The sequence below is a fragment of the Dendropsophus ebraccatus genome, chromosome 8, assembly GCF_027789765.1.
Source record: "Dendropsophus ebraccatus isolate aDenEbr1 chromosome 8, aDenEbr1.pat, whole genome shotgun sequence".
In the NCBI taxonomy this organism is placed as follows: Eukaryota; Metazoa; Chordata; class Amphibia; order Anura; family Hylidae; genus Dendropsophus; species Dendropsophus ebraccatus.
The window spans coordinates 7,918,147-7,935,940 of record NC_091461.1 but is presented as its reverse complement, the minus strand read 5'-3'; the positions used below and the strand labels follow the sequence as shown (position 1 = coordinate 7,935,940).

General features: G+C 49.8%; 1 protein-coding gene across 2 annotated transcripts in view; it reads right to left on the bottom strand.

Moving 5' to 3' along the window:
- AFAP1L2 (actin filament associated protein 1 like 2) overlaps positions 1–15,319 on the bottom strand; it is a 101,571-nt gene extending 86,252 nt beyond the window's left edge. For both annotated transcript variants that reach the window (XM_069979737.1, XM_069979738.1), the window contains exon 1: positions 15,236–15,319. In XM_069979737.1, the coding sequence (XP_069835838.1) occupies positions 15,236–15,251 (16 nt within the window). In that variant the 5' untranslated portion in view covers positions 15,252–15,319. The remainder of the gene's footprint in view (positions 1–15,235) is intronic.
- Positions 15,320–17,794: the final 2,475 nt, after the last annotated feature.

The following is a 17,794-nucleotide window of genomic DNA, read 5'->3' as shown; positions in this document are numbered from 1 at the left end:
CTGGGCTCTGTATTACTTTAGGGGTCTGGTCTGGGGTCTGTATTAGTTTAGGGGTCTGGTCTGGGCTCTGTATTAGTTTAGGGGTCTGGTCTGGGCTCTGTATTAGTTTAGGGGTCAGGTCTAGGGCCTGTATTTAAAGGTCTGGTTCTTAGTTAAGGGGTCTGATCTAGGGTCAGTATTTAAACCCTATAACCAATGTAGGGGGCAAATCCACTGTATGTGCACCCCCATTATCACATGGTATGCCGACCCCCATCATCACATGGTATGTGCACCCCCATTATCACATGGTACGACCACCCCCATCATCACATGGTATGTGCACCCCCATTATCACATGGTATGCCCACCCCCATCATCACATGGTATGTGCACCCCCATTATCACATGGTACACCCACCCCCATCATCACATGGTATGTGCACCCCCATTATCACATGGTACGCCCACCCCCATCATCACATGGTATGTGCACCCCCATTATCACATGGTACGTGCACCCCCATCATCATCCTCTCTGTCGCGGGCCCCCTGCACCCCTCTAGGACGATCCACCATACAGTAAACGACAATAAATCCAGACAGAATGGACGCTACCAGGAATCCTAAATCGCCCTCGAATGTCAGGAAATCCACATGGATGAGAAGTCTTACAGAAAATAAACTTTCTTTTTGTTTTTCAGAGGTCACATGACGACTGCGCCTTCACTTCAAAAGAAATGAAAGTGTGATCATGACGCGAGGCGGGCGGAGCGCGGGGCAGGAAGGGCACAGCCAAGAACAATGGGGCCCTCGCTACGGGGAACATTTCCACCCAAGGGGCCTCTAAAAATAATGTTTACTTTCATTACTATTTTGGCCGAAAAACAATTACGGCCATGAGGGCCGAGGACAAGGAGGAACGTGGACAATAGGAGCTTCACAACAATGGGGGGAACGTAAGGAGACCCCAATATAAAGGCTGCGGACTGCGCCGTCTCCCTGGACACCTTACATTCCTAAAATATCCTAAAAACAACAGCAGTCACCTGACACCGGGGCCCGGCTTCTAAAAACAGATCCATTGTATAGGAAGGAATCCCAGGGCCGAGCCGAGCCCCGCAGAGAGGATGGTGGAGCGGCGGGGAGCGGGCAGGGAGCGCGGCGCTCCTTCTCCTCTATCCAAACATTACAAGATCATAGTAAAAGCCTCATAATGGAGAACAGGTGCCTGGAAGAAGAAGACCCTCTAAGAGCCTGTTCACACACTCAGGTTCTGCAATGCAGTATCTGAAGGCAAAGCAAAGAACAGGATACAAGAAAGATGGAGACATCTGCTCCCTCTAATAACCCAACTTTGGGTTTGGCTTCAAAAACTGCAGCTGAAAGGGTATGCTGGGAGTTGTAGTTTCACATGGGTACGAGAGTGGACTACAACCATCTAGGCATGCTGGGATTTGTAGTTTGGTAGGGTACAAGAGTGGACTACAACCATCTAGGTATGCTGGGAGTTGTAGTTTGGCATGGGTACGAGAGTGTACTACAACCATCTATGCATGTTGGGAGTTGTAGTTTGGCATGGGTACAAGAGTGGACTACAACCATCTATACATGTTGGGAGTTGTAGTTTGGCATGGGTACGAGAGTGGACTACAACCATCTAGGCATGCTGGGAGTTGTAGTTTCACATGGGTACGAGAGTGGACTACAACCATCTAGGCATGCTGAGATTTGTAGTTTGGCATGGGTACGAGAGTGGACTACAACCATCTATGCATGTTGGGAGTTGTAGTTTTTCAAGTTGGTCAGTGGCCTGCAGTCATCTGGACATGATGGGAGTTTTGCCACAATGTAACAGCAATTTCTGACTTTGTGTCCCTCCAGCTGTTGCAAAACTACAATTCCCAGCATGCCCTGACAACCAACAGAGCTCGGGCTAGGCTGAGAATTGTAGTTTTGCGATTGTAGTAGAATAATGGAGCAGCATAACATTGCACAGTTCATTTCTCTCCTCATCTGTTGCTTTTATTCAGTCTGTTTTATTCAGGAACCAGGAGGCTCAGGATGAGCACTGACCTGGGGGAGGATGCAGTGACTATTAGCACACAACACACTGTAAGCTCAGGTGAAGCTGTCGCCTCAGTGGGGGAGGGGGGCTGGGTCCCGGTTCTGCTTTTCGGGGGGATTTAGACGTCACCGTTTTCTACTTTTAGCTTCTTAAGGAACCTGATTCAGATTTTTTGAGGAAGTGGTTCCCATCAGCCGCCGGGCGTGCAGGTAAAGGATGGTTTTATGGTGACACAACAGCTCAGCTCTGCTATACCGGGAAGGAAGCAGAGGTAGTTTATCAAGTGGATTATCAAGTTTGTTACAATGTATCAGGGAAGGTAACTGGAGCTACACTAGATACAACAGTAACAAACCCTCAGCTGGGAGAAGTATTAGGCCACATTCACATGGGTCTGGACTGGAGTTTGGCACAGGTCACAATGAACTCTGCATCACATCTGAGCCCAATCTGCTCCAGTGCAAGTGATTAGAGGAGAATAAGTGAACGGAGCTGATCCACGTGCGAATCCGTGCAACCTGCACATCCTGAGCACAAACCTGAGCCTCATCCCCGGATCACTTTCTTCTCTCTGCTTGCTTTCAGTGAATGGCTCGGCTGCAATTGTATCCAGTCTTCTAAACCAGCAGAGCCTCCTGTTGTTGCAAAACTACAACTTCCATCATGCCCGGACAGCTGGGAATTGTAGTTTTGCAACATCTGGAGGGCTGCAGGTTTCCCATTTCTATCTTCGGCCACTTTCTTTGGTTCTCCAGCTGCTGGACAACTACAACTCCCAGCAGTGAAGACTACTGTTCCACTGTGCAAATCAATAACTTCCGGCAAGGTTGTTCAGGCATGCTGGGAGTTGTAGTTTCACTAAAGTGGCTTTCCAGCTGCTGCAAAACTACAACTCCAAGCATGAACCTGGGCAACCATGCTGGAGGCTATAGATCTGTCTGGTGATGTATCAGTCCGCAGCTGGGACCCAGCGGTTACCTGTCCCCCCCCCCCCCCCCGGCTCCAGGGATTCAGTGGAAGCACCAGGCCCCCCCCCCCATCCCCCCGGCCGTCACAGTGATGTCTCCTCGGGAAGCTGCACACGTCAGGATTGGGGGTTCTATACATAGGTGGTATATACTGTAATTATGACTTCCTGTTTATCCCTGAGCAGCTCACTGCTGCCCCCACAGATAGGCCGGGACCACTCCATGGAGCCCACGCAGCCGCCCCTCCCCCACCTCCAGGAATGTCAGATTTCCTGGGAATTTTGTTTCAAAACACAAAAAGTATTTACAGGAAGAAGAAGCTGGAGGAATGAGTGACAGGGATCATCCCCACAAGGAATGAGTGACAGGGATCATCCCCACAAGGAATGAGTGACAGGGATCATCCCCACAAGGAATGAGTGACAGGGATCATCCCCACCAGGAATGAGTGACAGGGATCATCCCCACCAGGAATGAGTGACAGGGATCATCCCCACAAGGAATGAGTGACAGGGATCATCCCCACAAGGAATGAGTGACAGGGATCATCCCCACAAGGAATGAGTGACAGGGATCATCCCCACAACCTTCCACACTTATGTGTCCAGTATTCCCCACTGTCCCCATCCCTCCTTGCTGTCCGTGGATGTAGCTCATCTCCATGGTGTCCACAGCTGATCAGTCTGTCACAATGTGTCAGTGCAGGCAATCCTCTGTGAGCTGAGCACATCCACAGACAACTCTCCCCTGTATTATCTATACTGATACACTGTGACAACCCTCAGCTGTGAGCAGCAGTAACACAATAATTGTTTCCAGTCACTGACAATGGGGAAAGTTGTACTTTACACAATGATATCTGTAATGATGAGGGGTCTCCTGCAAGAGGATGAGGGTCTACAGAACATGGTGGGCTGTCAGAGCCTGATGGGAGTTGTAGTTTTATAGCAGCTGGAGAGCCAGGCAGGTTGTCTCGGCATGATGGGGGTTTTGTAAAGAACTGGAGAGCCACGTTTTGGGGGACACTGTCCTATAGAGATAATGGGAAGGAGACCCCAGTGCCAGGCCACAGAGGGGGGGGGGGGGCATTGTCTATATACACAGATGGGGGGGCCATTGTCTATATACACAGATGGGGGGGCCATTGTCTATATACACAGATGGGGGGGCTATTGTCTATATACACAGATGGGGGGGGCATTGTCTATATACACAGATGGGGGGGCCATTGTCTATATACACAGATGGGGGAGCAGGCACTGTTGTGATGAGCTGGAGGAGGCAGAGGATGTAGCAGAGGAGGCAACAGAGAAGGCAACAGAGAAGGCAACAGAGGAGGTAGCAGAGGAGGCAACAGAGGAGGTAGCAGAGGAGGTAGCAGAGGAGGCAACAGAGGAGGCGGCAGAGGAGGTAGCAGAGGAGGTAGCAGAGGAGGCAACAGAGGAGGCGGCAGAGGAGGTAGCAGAGGAGGCAACAGAGGAGGCGGCAGAGGAGGTAGCAGAGGAGGCAGCAAAGGAGGGAGCAGAGGAGGCAACAGAGGAGGTAGCAGAGGAGGCAGCAAAGGAGGGAGCAGAGGAGGCAGCAGAGGCGACGGCACCACGTAATTATGGGAGAAAATAGAGTGTAAATGACAGAGGAGACTTCTCCTGTATGTCCTCAGCTCCACAGCCCCAAAACAGTGCTGCCATTGTGTATATGGTCTATAGTGCGGCCGCCATGGTGTATATGGTCTGTAGTGCGACCATGGTGTATACGGTCTATAGTGCGGCCATGGTGTATACGGTCTATAGTGCAGCCATGGTGTATACGGTCTATAGTGCGGCCATGGTGTATATGGTCTATAGTGCGGCCATGGTGTATATGGTCTATAGTGCGGCCATGGTGTATACGGTCTATAGTGCGGCCATGGTGTATATGGTCTATAGTGCGGCCATGGTGTATATGGTCTATAGTGCGGCCATGGTGTATATGGTCTGTAGTGCGGCCATGGTGTATATGGTCTATAGTGCGGCCATGGTGTATATGGTCTATAGTGCGGCCATGGTGTATATGGTCTATAGTGCGGCCATGGTGTATATGGTCTATAGTGCGGCCATTGTGTATATGGTCTATAGTGCGGCCGCCATGGTGTATATGGTCTGTAGTGGGACCATGGTGTATACGGTCTATAGTGCGGCCGCCATGGTGTATATGGTCTGTAGTGCAGCCATGGTGTATACGGTCTATAGTGCGGCCATTGTGTATATGGTCTATAGTGCGGCCATGGTGTATATGGTCTGTAGTGCGACCATGGTGTATATGGTCTATAGTGCGGCCATGGTGTATATGGTCTATAGTGCGGCCATGGTGTATATGGTCTATAGTGCGGCCATGGTGTATATGGTCTATAGTGTGGTCATGGTGTATATGGTCTATAGTGCGGCCATGGTGTATATGGTCTATAGTGCGGCCATGGTGTATACGGTCTATAGTGCGGCCATGGTGTATACGGTCTGTAGTGCGGCCATGGTGTATATGGTCTATAGTGCGGCCGCCATGGTGTATATGGTCTATAGTGCGGCCATGGTGTATATGGTCTATAGTGCGGCCATGGTGTATATGGTCTATAGTGCGGCCATGGTGTATATGGTCTATAGTGCGGCCGCCATGGTGTATATGGTCTGTAGTGCGGCCATGGTGTATATGGGCTATAGTGCCGCCATGGTGTATACGGTCTATAGTGCCGCCATGGTGTATACGGTCTATAGTGCGGCCATGGTGTATACGGTCTATAGTGCGGCCATGGTGTATATGGTCTGTAGTGCGGCCATGGTGTATATGGTCTGTAGTGCGGCCATGGTGTATATGGTCTATAGTGCGGCCATGGTGTATATGGTCTATAGTGCGGCCATGGTGTATATGGTCTATAGTGCGGCCATGGTGTATATGGTCTATAGTGCGGCCATGGTGTATATGGTCTATAGTGCGGCCATGGTGTATATGGTCTATAGTGCCGCCATGGTGTATATGGTCTATAGTGTGGTCATGGTGTATATGGTCTATAGTGCGGCCATGGTGTATATGGTCTATAGTGCGGCCATGGTGTATATGGTCTATAGTGCGGCCATGGTGTATACGGTCTATAGTGCGGCCATGGTGTATATGGTCTGTAGTGCGGCCATGGTGTATATGGTCTATAGTGCGGCCGCCATGGTGTATATGGTCTATAGTGCCGCCATGGTGTATATGGTCTATAGTGCCGCCATGGTGTATATGGTCTATAGTGCGGCCATGGTGTATATGGTCTATAGTGCGGCCGCCATGGTGTATATGGTCTATAGTGCGGCCATGGTGTATATGGTCTATAGTGCGGCCGCCATGGTGTATATGGTCTGTAGTGCGGCCATGGTGTATACGGTCTATAGTGCGGCCATGGTGTATATGGTCTATAGTGCCGCCATGGTGTATATGGTCTATAGTGCGGCCATGGTGTATACGGTCTATAGTGCGGCCATGGTGTATACGGTCTATAGTGCCGCCATGGTGTATACGGTCTATAGTGCCGCCATGGTGTATATGGTCTATAGTGCGGCCATGGTGTATACGGTCTATAGTGCGGCCATGGTGTATACGGTCTATAGTGCGGCCATGGTGTATACGGTCTATAGTGCGGCCATGGTGTATATGGTCTATAGTGCGGCCATGGTGTATATGGTCTATAGTGCGGCCATGGTGTATATGGTCTGTAGTGCGGCCATGGTGTATATGGTCTATAGTGCGGCCATGGTGTATATGGTCTATAGTGCGGCCATGGTGTATATGGTCTATAGTGCGGCCATGGTGTATATGGTCTATAGTGCGGCCATTGTGTATATGGTCTATAGTGCGGCCGCCATGGTGTATATGGTCTGTAGTGCGACCATGGTGTATACGGTCTATAGTGCGGCCGCCATGGTGTATATGGTCTGTAGTGCAGCCATGGTGTATACGGTCTATAGTGCGGCCATTGTGTATATGGTCTATAGTGCGGCCATGGTGTATATGGTCTGTAGTGCGACCATGGTGTATATGGTCTATAGTGCGGCCATGGTGTATATGGTCTATAGTGCGGCCATGGTGTATATGGTCTATAGTGCGGCCATGGTGTATATGGTCTATAGTGTGGTCATGGTGTATATGGTCTATAGTGCGGCCATGGTGTATATGGTCTATAGTGCGGCCATGGTGTATATGGTCTATAGTGCGGCCGCCATTGTGTATATGGTCTATAGTGCGGCCGCCATGGTGTATACGGTCTATAGTGCGGCCATGGTGTATACGGTCTGTAGTGCGGCCATGGTGTATATGGTCTATAGTGCGGCCGCCATGGTGTATATGGTCTATAGTGCGGCCATGGTGTATATGGTCTATAGTGCGGCCATGGTGTATATGGTCTATAGTGCGGCCATGGTGTATATGGTCTATAGTGCGGCCGCCATGGTGTATATGGTCTGTAGTGCGGCCATGGTGTATATGGTCTATAGTGCCGCCATGGTGTATACGGTCTATAGTGCCGCCATGGTGTATACGGTCTATAGTGCGGCCATGGTGTATACGGTCTATAGTGCGGCCATGGTGTATATGGTCTGTAGTGCGGCCATGGTGTATATGGTCTGTAGTGCGGCCATGGTGTATATGGTCTATAGTGCGGCCATGGTGTATATGGTCTATAGTGCGGCCATGGTGTATATGGTCTATAGTGTGGCCATGGTGTATATGGTCTATAGTGCGGCCATGGTGTATATGGTCTATAGTGCGGCCATGGTGTATATGGTCTATAGTGCGGCCATGGTGTATATGGTCTATAGTGCCGCCATGGTGTATATGGTCTATAGTGTGGTCATGGTGTATATGGTCTATAGTGCGGCCATGGTGTATATGGTCTATAGTGCGGCCATGGTGTATATGGTCTATAGTGCGGCCATGGTGTATACGGTCTATAGTGCGGCCATGGTGTATATGGTCTGTAGTGCGGCCATGGTGTATATGGTCTATAGTGCGGCCGCCATGGTGTATATGGTCTATAGTGTGGTCATGGTGTATATGGTCTATAGTGCGGCCATGGTGTATATGGTCTATAGTGCGGCCATGGTGTATATGGTCTATAGTGCGGCCATGGTGTATACGGTCTATAGTGCGGCCATGGTGTATATGGTCTGTAGTGCGGCCATGGTGTATATGGTCTATAGTGCGGCCGCCATGGTGTATATGGTCTATAGTGCCGCCATGGTGTATATGGTCTATAGTGCCGCCATGGTGTATATGGTCTATAGTGCGGCCATGGTGTATATGGTCTATAGTGCGGCCGCCATGGTGTATATGGTCTATAGTGCGGCCATGGTGTATATGGTCTATAGTGCGGCCGCCATGGTGTATATGGTCTGTAGTGCGGCCATGGTGTATACGGTCTATAGTGCGGCCATGGTGTATATGGTCTATAGTGCCGCCATGGTGTATATGGTCTATAGTGCGGCCATGGTGTATACGGTCTATAGTGCGGCCATGGTGTATACGGTCTATAGTGCCGCCATGGTGTATACGGTCTATAGTGCCGCCATGGTGTATATGGTCTATAGTGCGGCCATGGTGTATACGGTCTATAGTGCGGCCATGGTGTATACGGTCTATAGTGCGGCCATGGTGTATACGGTCTATAGTGCGGCCATGGTGTATATGGTCTATAGTGCCGCCATGGTGTATATGGTCTATAGTGCGGCCATGGTGTATATGGTCTATAACCCATCCACAGATATGGTTTGTCACTCTGTATATTCCAGGCTGAATTGTACATTGCTCCAGAATATGTCAGCACTTCATCCTCTCAGACCTAGGACTAATCCCTGTTCTGCACTGAGACAAAGGGACGAAATATCTGATTGTAACCGGATCCGTGCAGGTAAAGCGTCAGGTGATAGAGATGGAGGTGATGGCGTCACAGACGGAGAATTCCTGGAAACAGATGAATCACTGATAGAGCGGATGGTGGGATCCCCGACATCCCCCTCACCCACTGACATCCCCCTCAGCCATCAACATCCCCCTCACCCACTGACATCCCCCTCACCCACTGACATCCCCCTCACCCACCGACGCCCCCATCCCCCTCACCCACTGACATCCCCCTCACCCACCGACATCCCCCTCACCCATCAACATCCCCCTCACCCATCAACATCCCCCTCACCCACCGACATCCCCCTCACCCATCAACATCCCCCTCACCCATCAACATCCCCCTCACCCACTGACATCCCCCTCACCCACTGACATCCCCCTCACCCACTGACATCCCCCTCACCCACTGACATCCCCCTCACCCACTGACATCCCCCTCACCCACCGACGCCCCCATCCCCCTCACCCACTGACATCCCCCTCACCCACCGACATCCCCCTCACCCATCAACATCCCCCTCACCCATCGACATCCCCCTCACCCACCGACATCCCCCTCACCCACCGACATCCCCCTCACCCATCAACATCCCCCTCACCCACCGACGCCCCCATCCCCCTCACCCACCAACGCCCCCATCCCCCTCAACCATTGACATCCCCCTCACCCACTGACATCCCCCTCACGCACTGACATCCCCCTCACCCACTGACATCCCCCTCACCCACCGACATCCCCCTCACCCATCGACATCCCCCTCACCCACCGACGCCCCCATCCCCCTCACCCACTGACATCCCCCTCACCCACTGACATCCCCCTCACCCATCAACATCCCCCTCACCCACTGACGCCCCCCTTACGGACTGATTTCCCCATCACCCACCCAACATCCCGCTCACACCCAATGTACACTGAAGGAATATTGCGGCACACTGGAGGAAAATGGGGGTACACTGGAGGAATATGGCGGCACACTGAAGGAATATGGCAGCAGCACACTGGAGGAATATGGCGGCACACTGGAGAAAAATGGGGGTACACTGGAGGAATGTGGGGGTACACTGAAGGAATGTGGGGGCACACTGAAGGAATATGGCGGCACACTGGAGGAATATGGGGGTACACTGGAGGAATATGGCGGCACACTGAAGGAATATGGCGGCACACTGGAGGAATATGGGGGTACACTGGAGGAATATGGGGGTACACTGAAGGAATATGGAGGCACACTGGAGGAATATGGCGGCACACTGGAGGAATATGGCGGCACACTGGAGAAAAATGGGGGTACACTGGAGGAATGTGGGGGTACACTGAAGGAATGTGGGGGCACACTGGAGGAATATGGCAGCACACTGAAGGAATATGGCGGCGGCACACTGGAGGAATATGGCGGCACAGTGGAGGAAAATGGGGGTACACTGGAGGAAAATGGGGGTACACTGGAGGAATATGGCGGCACACTGGAGGAATATGGGGGTACACTGGAGGAAAATGGGGGTACACTGGAGGAATATGGCGGCACACTGGAGGAATATGGGGGTACACTGGAGGAAAATGGGGGTACACTGGAGGAATATGGCGGCACACTGGAGGAAAATGGGGGTACACTGGAGGAATATGGCGGCACACAGGAGGAATATGGGGGTACACTGGAGGAAAATGGGGGTACACTGGAGGAATATGGCAGCAAACTGGAGGAATATGGGGGTACACTGGAGGAAAATGGGGGTACACTGGAGGAATATGGCGGCGGCACACTGGAGGAATGTGGAGGTACACTGGAGGAATGTGGAGGTACACTGGAGGAATATGGCGGCACACTGGAGGAATGTGGGGGTACACTGGAGGAATATGGCGGCACACTGAAGGAATGTGGGGGTACACTGGAGGAATATGGCGGCACACTGGAGGAATATGGGGGTATACTGGAGGAAAATGGGGGTACACTGGAGGAATATGGTGGCGGCACATTGGAGGAATGTGGGGGTACACTGGAGGAATATGGCGGCACACTGGAGGAATATGGCGGCACACTGGAGGAATGTGGGGGTACACTGGAGGAATATGGCGGCACACTGGAGGAATATGGCGGCACACTGGAGGAATGTGGGGGTACACTGGAGGAATATGGCGGCACACTGGAGGAAAATGGGGGTACACTGGAGGAATGTCGCGGCACATTGGAGGAATGTGGGGGTACACTGGAGGAATATGGCGGCACACTGGAGGAATATGGCGGCACACTGGAGGAATGTGGGGGTACACTGGAGGAATATGGCGGCACACTGGAGGAATATGGCGGCACACTGGAGGAATGTGGGGGTACACTGGAGGAATATGGCGGCACACTGAAGGAATGTGGGAGTACACTGGAGGAATGTGGCGGCACACTGGAGGAATGTGGGGGTACACTGGAGGAATGTGGGAGTACACTGGAGGAATATGGCGGCACACTGGAGGAAAATGGGGGTACACTGGAGGAATGTGGGGGTACACTGGAGGAATGTGGGGGTACACTGCAGGAATATGGCGGCACTTTTAAAACTATAAATACTAAATTATATAAGAACTACACGTCCCAGCAGCTTCCCAGGCTGTAACATGGGGGACGCCTCTACATACAGTGGTTGTAATTGGAGATGAACGATCGGACAGTAAGTTCAGCTTCATCTCTAGTTATAATCGGATTCAGGGAAATTTGGGTGACAGCAGACATGGCCGCCATGAGTGGTCGGACTCCTCAGTATGGGATTCCCATTTAGCACATCCTGGGTTATCTGATCTACCAGGGACCGGAATATTCCCCCCTTAGATGCCCCAATGCCCCCATATTAATGGATGCATCTCCAGTCACGTATTGCACTTGCCCCAAAGCCGCTGAGTGATATAGGGGGCGCAGAAGCTGGCACAGCAGGGGGTATGCTCTTCCGACTATGCGTGGTATATGGGGCATAGAAGCTGGCATAGCAGGGGGCATGCTCTTCAGATTCTGGGTGGTATAGGGGGCACAGAGGCATGCTCTTCAGATGCTGGATGGCATAGGGGACACAGAAGCTGGCATAGCAGGGGGCATGCTCTTTAGATGCTGGGTGGTATAGGGGGCACAGAAGCTAGCATAGCAGGTGGCATGCTTTTCAGACTCTGGGTGGTATAGGGGGCACAGAAGATGGCATAGCAAGGGGCATGCTCTTCAGATGCTGGATGGCATAGGGGACACAGAAGCTGGCATAGCAGCGGGCATGCTTTTCAGACTATGGGTGGTATAGGGGGCACAGAGGCTGGCATAGCAAGGGGGCATGCTCTTCAAATGCTGGGTGGTATAGGGGGCACAGAGGATGGCATAGCCGGGGGCATGCTCTTCAGATGCTGGGTGGTATAGGGGGCACAGAAGCTGGCATAGCAGGGGGCATGCTCTTCAGATGCTGGGTGGTATAGGGGGCATGCTCTTCATATGCTGGGCGGTATAGGGGGCACAGAAGTGGACATAACCGGGAGCATGCTCTTCAGATGCTGGGTTGTATAGGGGGCACAGAGGCTGGCATAGCCGGGGGCATGCTCTTCAGATGCTGGGTGGTATAGGGGGCACAGAGGCTGGCATAGCCAGGGGCATGCTCTTCAGATGCTGGGTGGTATAGGGGGGCAGAGGCTGGCATAGCCGGGAGCATGCTCTTCAGATGCTGGGTGGTATAGGGGGGCAGAGGCTGGCATAGCCGGGGGCATGCTCTTCAGATGCTGGGTGGTATAGGGGGGCAGAGGCTGGCATAGCCGGGGGCATGCTCTTCAGATGCTGGGTGGTATAGGGGGGCAGAGGCTGGCATAGCCGGGGGCATGCTCTTCAGATGCTGGGTGGTATAGGGGGCAGAGGCTGGCATAGCCGGGGGCATGCTCTTCAGATGCTGGGTGGTATAGGGGGGCAGAGGCTGGCATAGCCGGGAGCATGCTCTTCAGATGCTGGGTGGTATAGGGGGCAGAGGCTGGCATAGCAGGGGGCATGCTCTACAGATGCTGGGTGGTATAGGGGGCAGAGGCTGGCATAGCAGGGGGCATGCTCTTCAGATGCTGGGTGGTATAGGGGGCAGAGGCTGGCATAGCAGGGGGCATGCTCTTCAGATGCTGGGTGGTATAGGGGGCAGAGGCTGGCATAGCCGGGGGCAGACACTAATCAGGAATCTTCACTCCAGGTGACACAATGCTATGATCCTGACCCACTGCTCCTCTCCATTGGTTTTCTATAACAGCCGCCAGATTACACCCAAATCTCCCAGAAACAGAAGAGCTGGGGACCAAAGACTTAGAGGGATAATGAGAAGAAACCTACAGCAACATCTGACCGGGAGCCTCCAGGAAGCTGAATGACTAGCGGTGACTCCCCTGGGGGTCATCACATCTTCCTCTTTCCTCAATAAGTTTCTATATTGTCCTTTCATCTAGTACAGCCCGGACACCGACAGGTTAATATTATCTGCCCCCCTATAGTATTAACCTCCCTCATATTAGACCCTAAGGGGCAACAATGAGATCCTGAAACCCCGACCACAGCACTGTAATCACTGCTGCGGGATATAACAGCTACGCATCATAGACAGATACATATATATATATATATACACCACATACAGCATAACACTGGATACATAGTAACAACACTCCAGCATAGACAGATTATATATATATATATATATATATATATATATATATATACCACATGTAGCATAACACTGGATACATAGATACATAGTAACAACCCAACATAAAGTGATAGGACACAAGTGCGGATAGTAACACAGCAGCTCTATGATAACACCGGATACAATGTAACAACTCTGCATCATAGACCGAAACCTCCCACCTATAAGATAACACTGGATCCAGCAGCAGAAGGAGCAATAGTGCATCAGAGATAGAAAACCTCCCATATATATGTGTGTATGTGTGTATATATATATCACTGGATACACTGTAACAGCACTGCAGCTGTGAGACCAATATACCACATACTGTACAGCCCTATATACTCTGATGTCCTGTATACTGTATAATCCTATATACTCTGATCCCCTGTATACTGTACAGTGCTATATACTCTGATCCCCTGTATACTGTACAGCCCTATATACTCTGGTCCCCTGTATACTGTACAGTGCTATATACTCTCTCTGATCCCCTGTATACTGTACAGCCCTATATACTCTGGTCCCCTGTATACTGTACAGCTCTATATACTCTGGTCCCCTGTATACTGTATAATCCTATATACTCTGATCCCCTGTATACTGTACAATCCTATATACTCTGATCCCCTGTATACTGTACAGTGCTATATACTCTGATCCCCTGTATACTGTACAGCCCTATATACTCTGGTCCCCTGTATACTGTACAGCTCTATATACTCTGATCCCCTGTATACTGTACAATCTTATATACTCTGATCCCCTGTATACTGTACAATCATATATACTCTGATCCCCTGTATACTGTACAGCTCTATATACTCTGGTCCCCTGTATACTGTACAGTGCTATATACTCTGATCCCCTGTATACTGTACAGCTCTATATACTCTGATCCCCTGTATACTGTACAGCTCTATATACTCTGATCCCCTGTATACTGTACAATCCTATATACTCTGATCCCCTGTATACTGTACAGCTCTATATACTCTGATCCCCTGTATACTGTACAGCTCTATATACTCTGGTCCCCTGTATACTGTACAGTCCTATATACTCTGATCCCCTGTATACTGTACAATCCTATATACTCTGGTCCCCTGTATACTGTACAGTCGTATATACTCTGATCCCCTGTATACTGTACAATCCTATATACTCTGATCCCCTGTATACTGTACAATCCTATATACTCTGATCCCCTGTATACTGTACAGCTCTATATACTCTGGTCCCCTGTATACTGTACAGTGCTATATACTCTGATCCCCTGTATACTGTACAGCTCTATATACTCTGATCCCCTGTATACTGTACAATGCTATATACTCTGATCCCCTGTATACTGTACAGCTCTATATACTCTGGTCCCCTGTATACTGTACAGTGCTATATACTCTGATCCCCTGTATACTGTACAGCTCTATATACTCTGATCCCCTGTATGCTGTACAGTCCTATATACTCTGGTCCCCTGTATACTGTACAATCCTATATACTCTGATCCCCTGTATACTGTACAGCTCTATATACTCTGATCCCCTGTATGCTGTACAGTCGATCCCATCTGTCCATAATCACATGATGCGGTATATAGTCCTGCTGTGCAGTGCAGGGACGTTACCTTTATACTTGTCCATGTGTGCGGCCAGCCTGCCCCGCTCTCCCCGCCGACAGCTCCGGGACTGAGAGACACCGATCCCGAGCGCTGCTGCCGCCTCCCCCGCCGCTCAGCCCCTCCCTGTGATATCACCAGAGCGCAGCCTGGGAACCAGCGACGGCCGGCCCCCCCAGCGACCCCGGAGACCCCCGACCCGACCCGACCGAGAGGGAACGGAGACTGAGCGCCGAGCAAGCCACGCCCCCGGAGAGGAGGAAGAGCCCCCTAACCAGCAAGAGCTCTCCTCCCTGCTCCCCGTGTTCTCTCTATGGAGGACTAATACACCATACTATATTACACTATACTATATTACACTATACTATATTACACTATACTATATTACACTATACTATATTACACCATACTATATTACACTATACTATATTACACTATACTATATTACACTATACTATATTACACTATACTATATTACACTATACTATATTACACTATACTATTACTATTACACTATACTATATTACACTATACTATATTACACTATACTATATTACACTATACTATTACTATTACACTATACTATATTACACTATACTATTACTATTACACTATACTATATTACACTATACTATTACACTATACTATATTACACCATACTATTACTATTACACTATACTATATTACACTATACTATTACTATTACACTATACTATATTACACTATACTATTACTATTACACTATACTATATTACACTATACTATTACTATTACACTATACTATTACTATTACACTATACTATATTACACTATACTATTACTATTACACCATACTATATTACACCATACTATATTACACTATACTATATTACACTATACTATTACTAATACACTATACTATACTATATTACACTATACTATTACTATTACACTATACTATATTACACTATACTATTACTATTACACCATACTATATTACACCATACTATATTACACTATACTATATTACACTATACTATTACTAATACACTATACTATACTATATTACACTATACTATTACTATTACACTATACTATATTACACTATACTATATTACACTATACTATTACAATTACACTATACTATATTACACTATACTATTACTATTACACTATACTATATTACACCATACTATATTACACCATACTATTACTATTACACTATACTATATTACACTATACTACTACTATTACACTATACTATACTATATTACACTATACTATACTATATTACACTATACTATATTACACTATACTATTAATATTACACTATACTATATTACACCATACTATTACTATTACACTATACTATATTACACCACACTATATTACCAGTAGCGGTCTTTGGCACCAAGCAACCGCTTGGGGCCCCCAACATCCAGGGGGGCCCCCACGCCCCGCTCTTTTCTTGTGCTCAAGACCGCTAGACAGGGCCGCTGCCCCGCTCGCTGCTGTGATCTGAACTGTAACTATGAGCACTCGTAATGAGCGCTCACAGTTACATGCAGCAGCACCGACAGGGCGGGAGCCATTGGCTCCCTTCCTGTCAGTCCCTCCTGTGGCCGCAGGAAGGGTTTTCCCTGCGGTCACAAGTGGCCGCTCTGTCCTTGTGGTGTCGGTGCTCCAGTGACATCACTGGAGCATCGGCGCCAGGACAAGGGGAGCGCGGCCTCTTGTGGCCGCAAGGGTGAAAAGAAGAGGAGACGCCTGGACCCAGGTGAGTATAAGTGTTTGTTTTATTGTGTTATATACTATATGGGAGGGGGAGCACACAGGGGCCTGTGTAACTGGGGGAGCACACAGCGGGGGTCTATATAAATGGGGGGAGCACACAGTGGGGCTATATAACAGGGAAGACACAGGGGGGGCTATACATAACTGGGGGAGCACACAGGGGGGGCTATAGACTACTGGGGCTTCACAGAGGGGTCTATATACTACTTGGGGCAGCAGAATGGGGTCTATATACAACTGGGGGAGCACACAGTAGGTCTATATCCAAGTGGGGGAGCACACAGGGGGGGTATATACTACTGGGGGAGCACACAGGGGGTCTATATACTACTGGTGGGGCACACAGGGGGTCTATATACTACTGGCGGAACACACAGGAGTCTATATACTACTGGTGGGGCACACAGGGGGTCTATATACTGCTGAGGCAGCACACAGAGGGTCTATATATAACTGTGGGGGCACACAGGGGTCTATATACTACTGGGGCAGCACAGAGGGGGTCTATATACTACTGGAGGAGCACACAGAGGTCTATATACTACTGGTGGGGCACAAAGGGGGTCTATATACTACTGGGGGAACACACAGAGGGTCTGTATACTACTGGTGGGGCACACAGGGGGTCTATATACTACTGGGGGCAGCACACAGGGGGTCTATATATAACGGGGAGCACACAGGGGGTCTATATATAACTGGGGGAGCACACAGGGGGTCTATATATAACTGGGGGCAGCACACAAGGGGTCTATATACTGCTGGAGGAGCACACAGTGGTCTATATACTTCTGG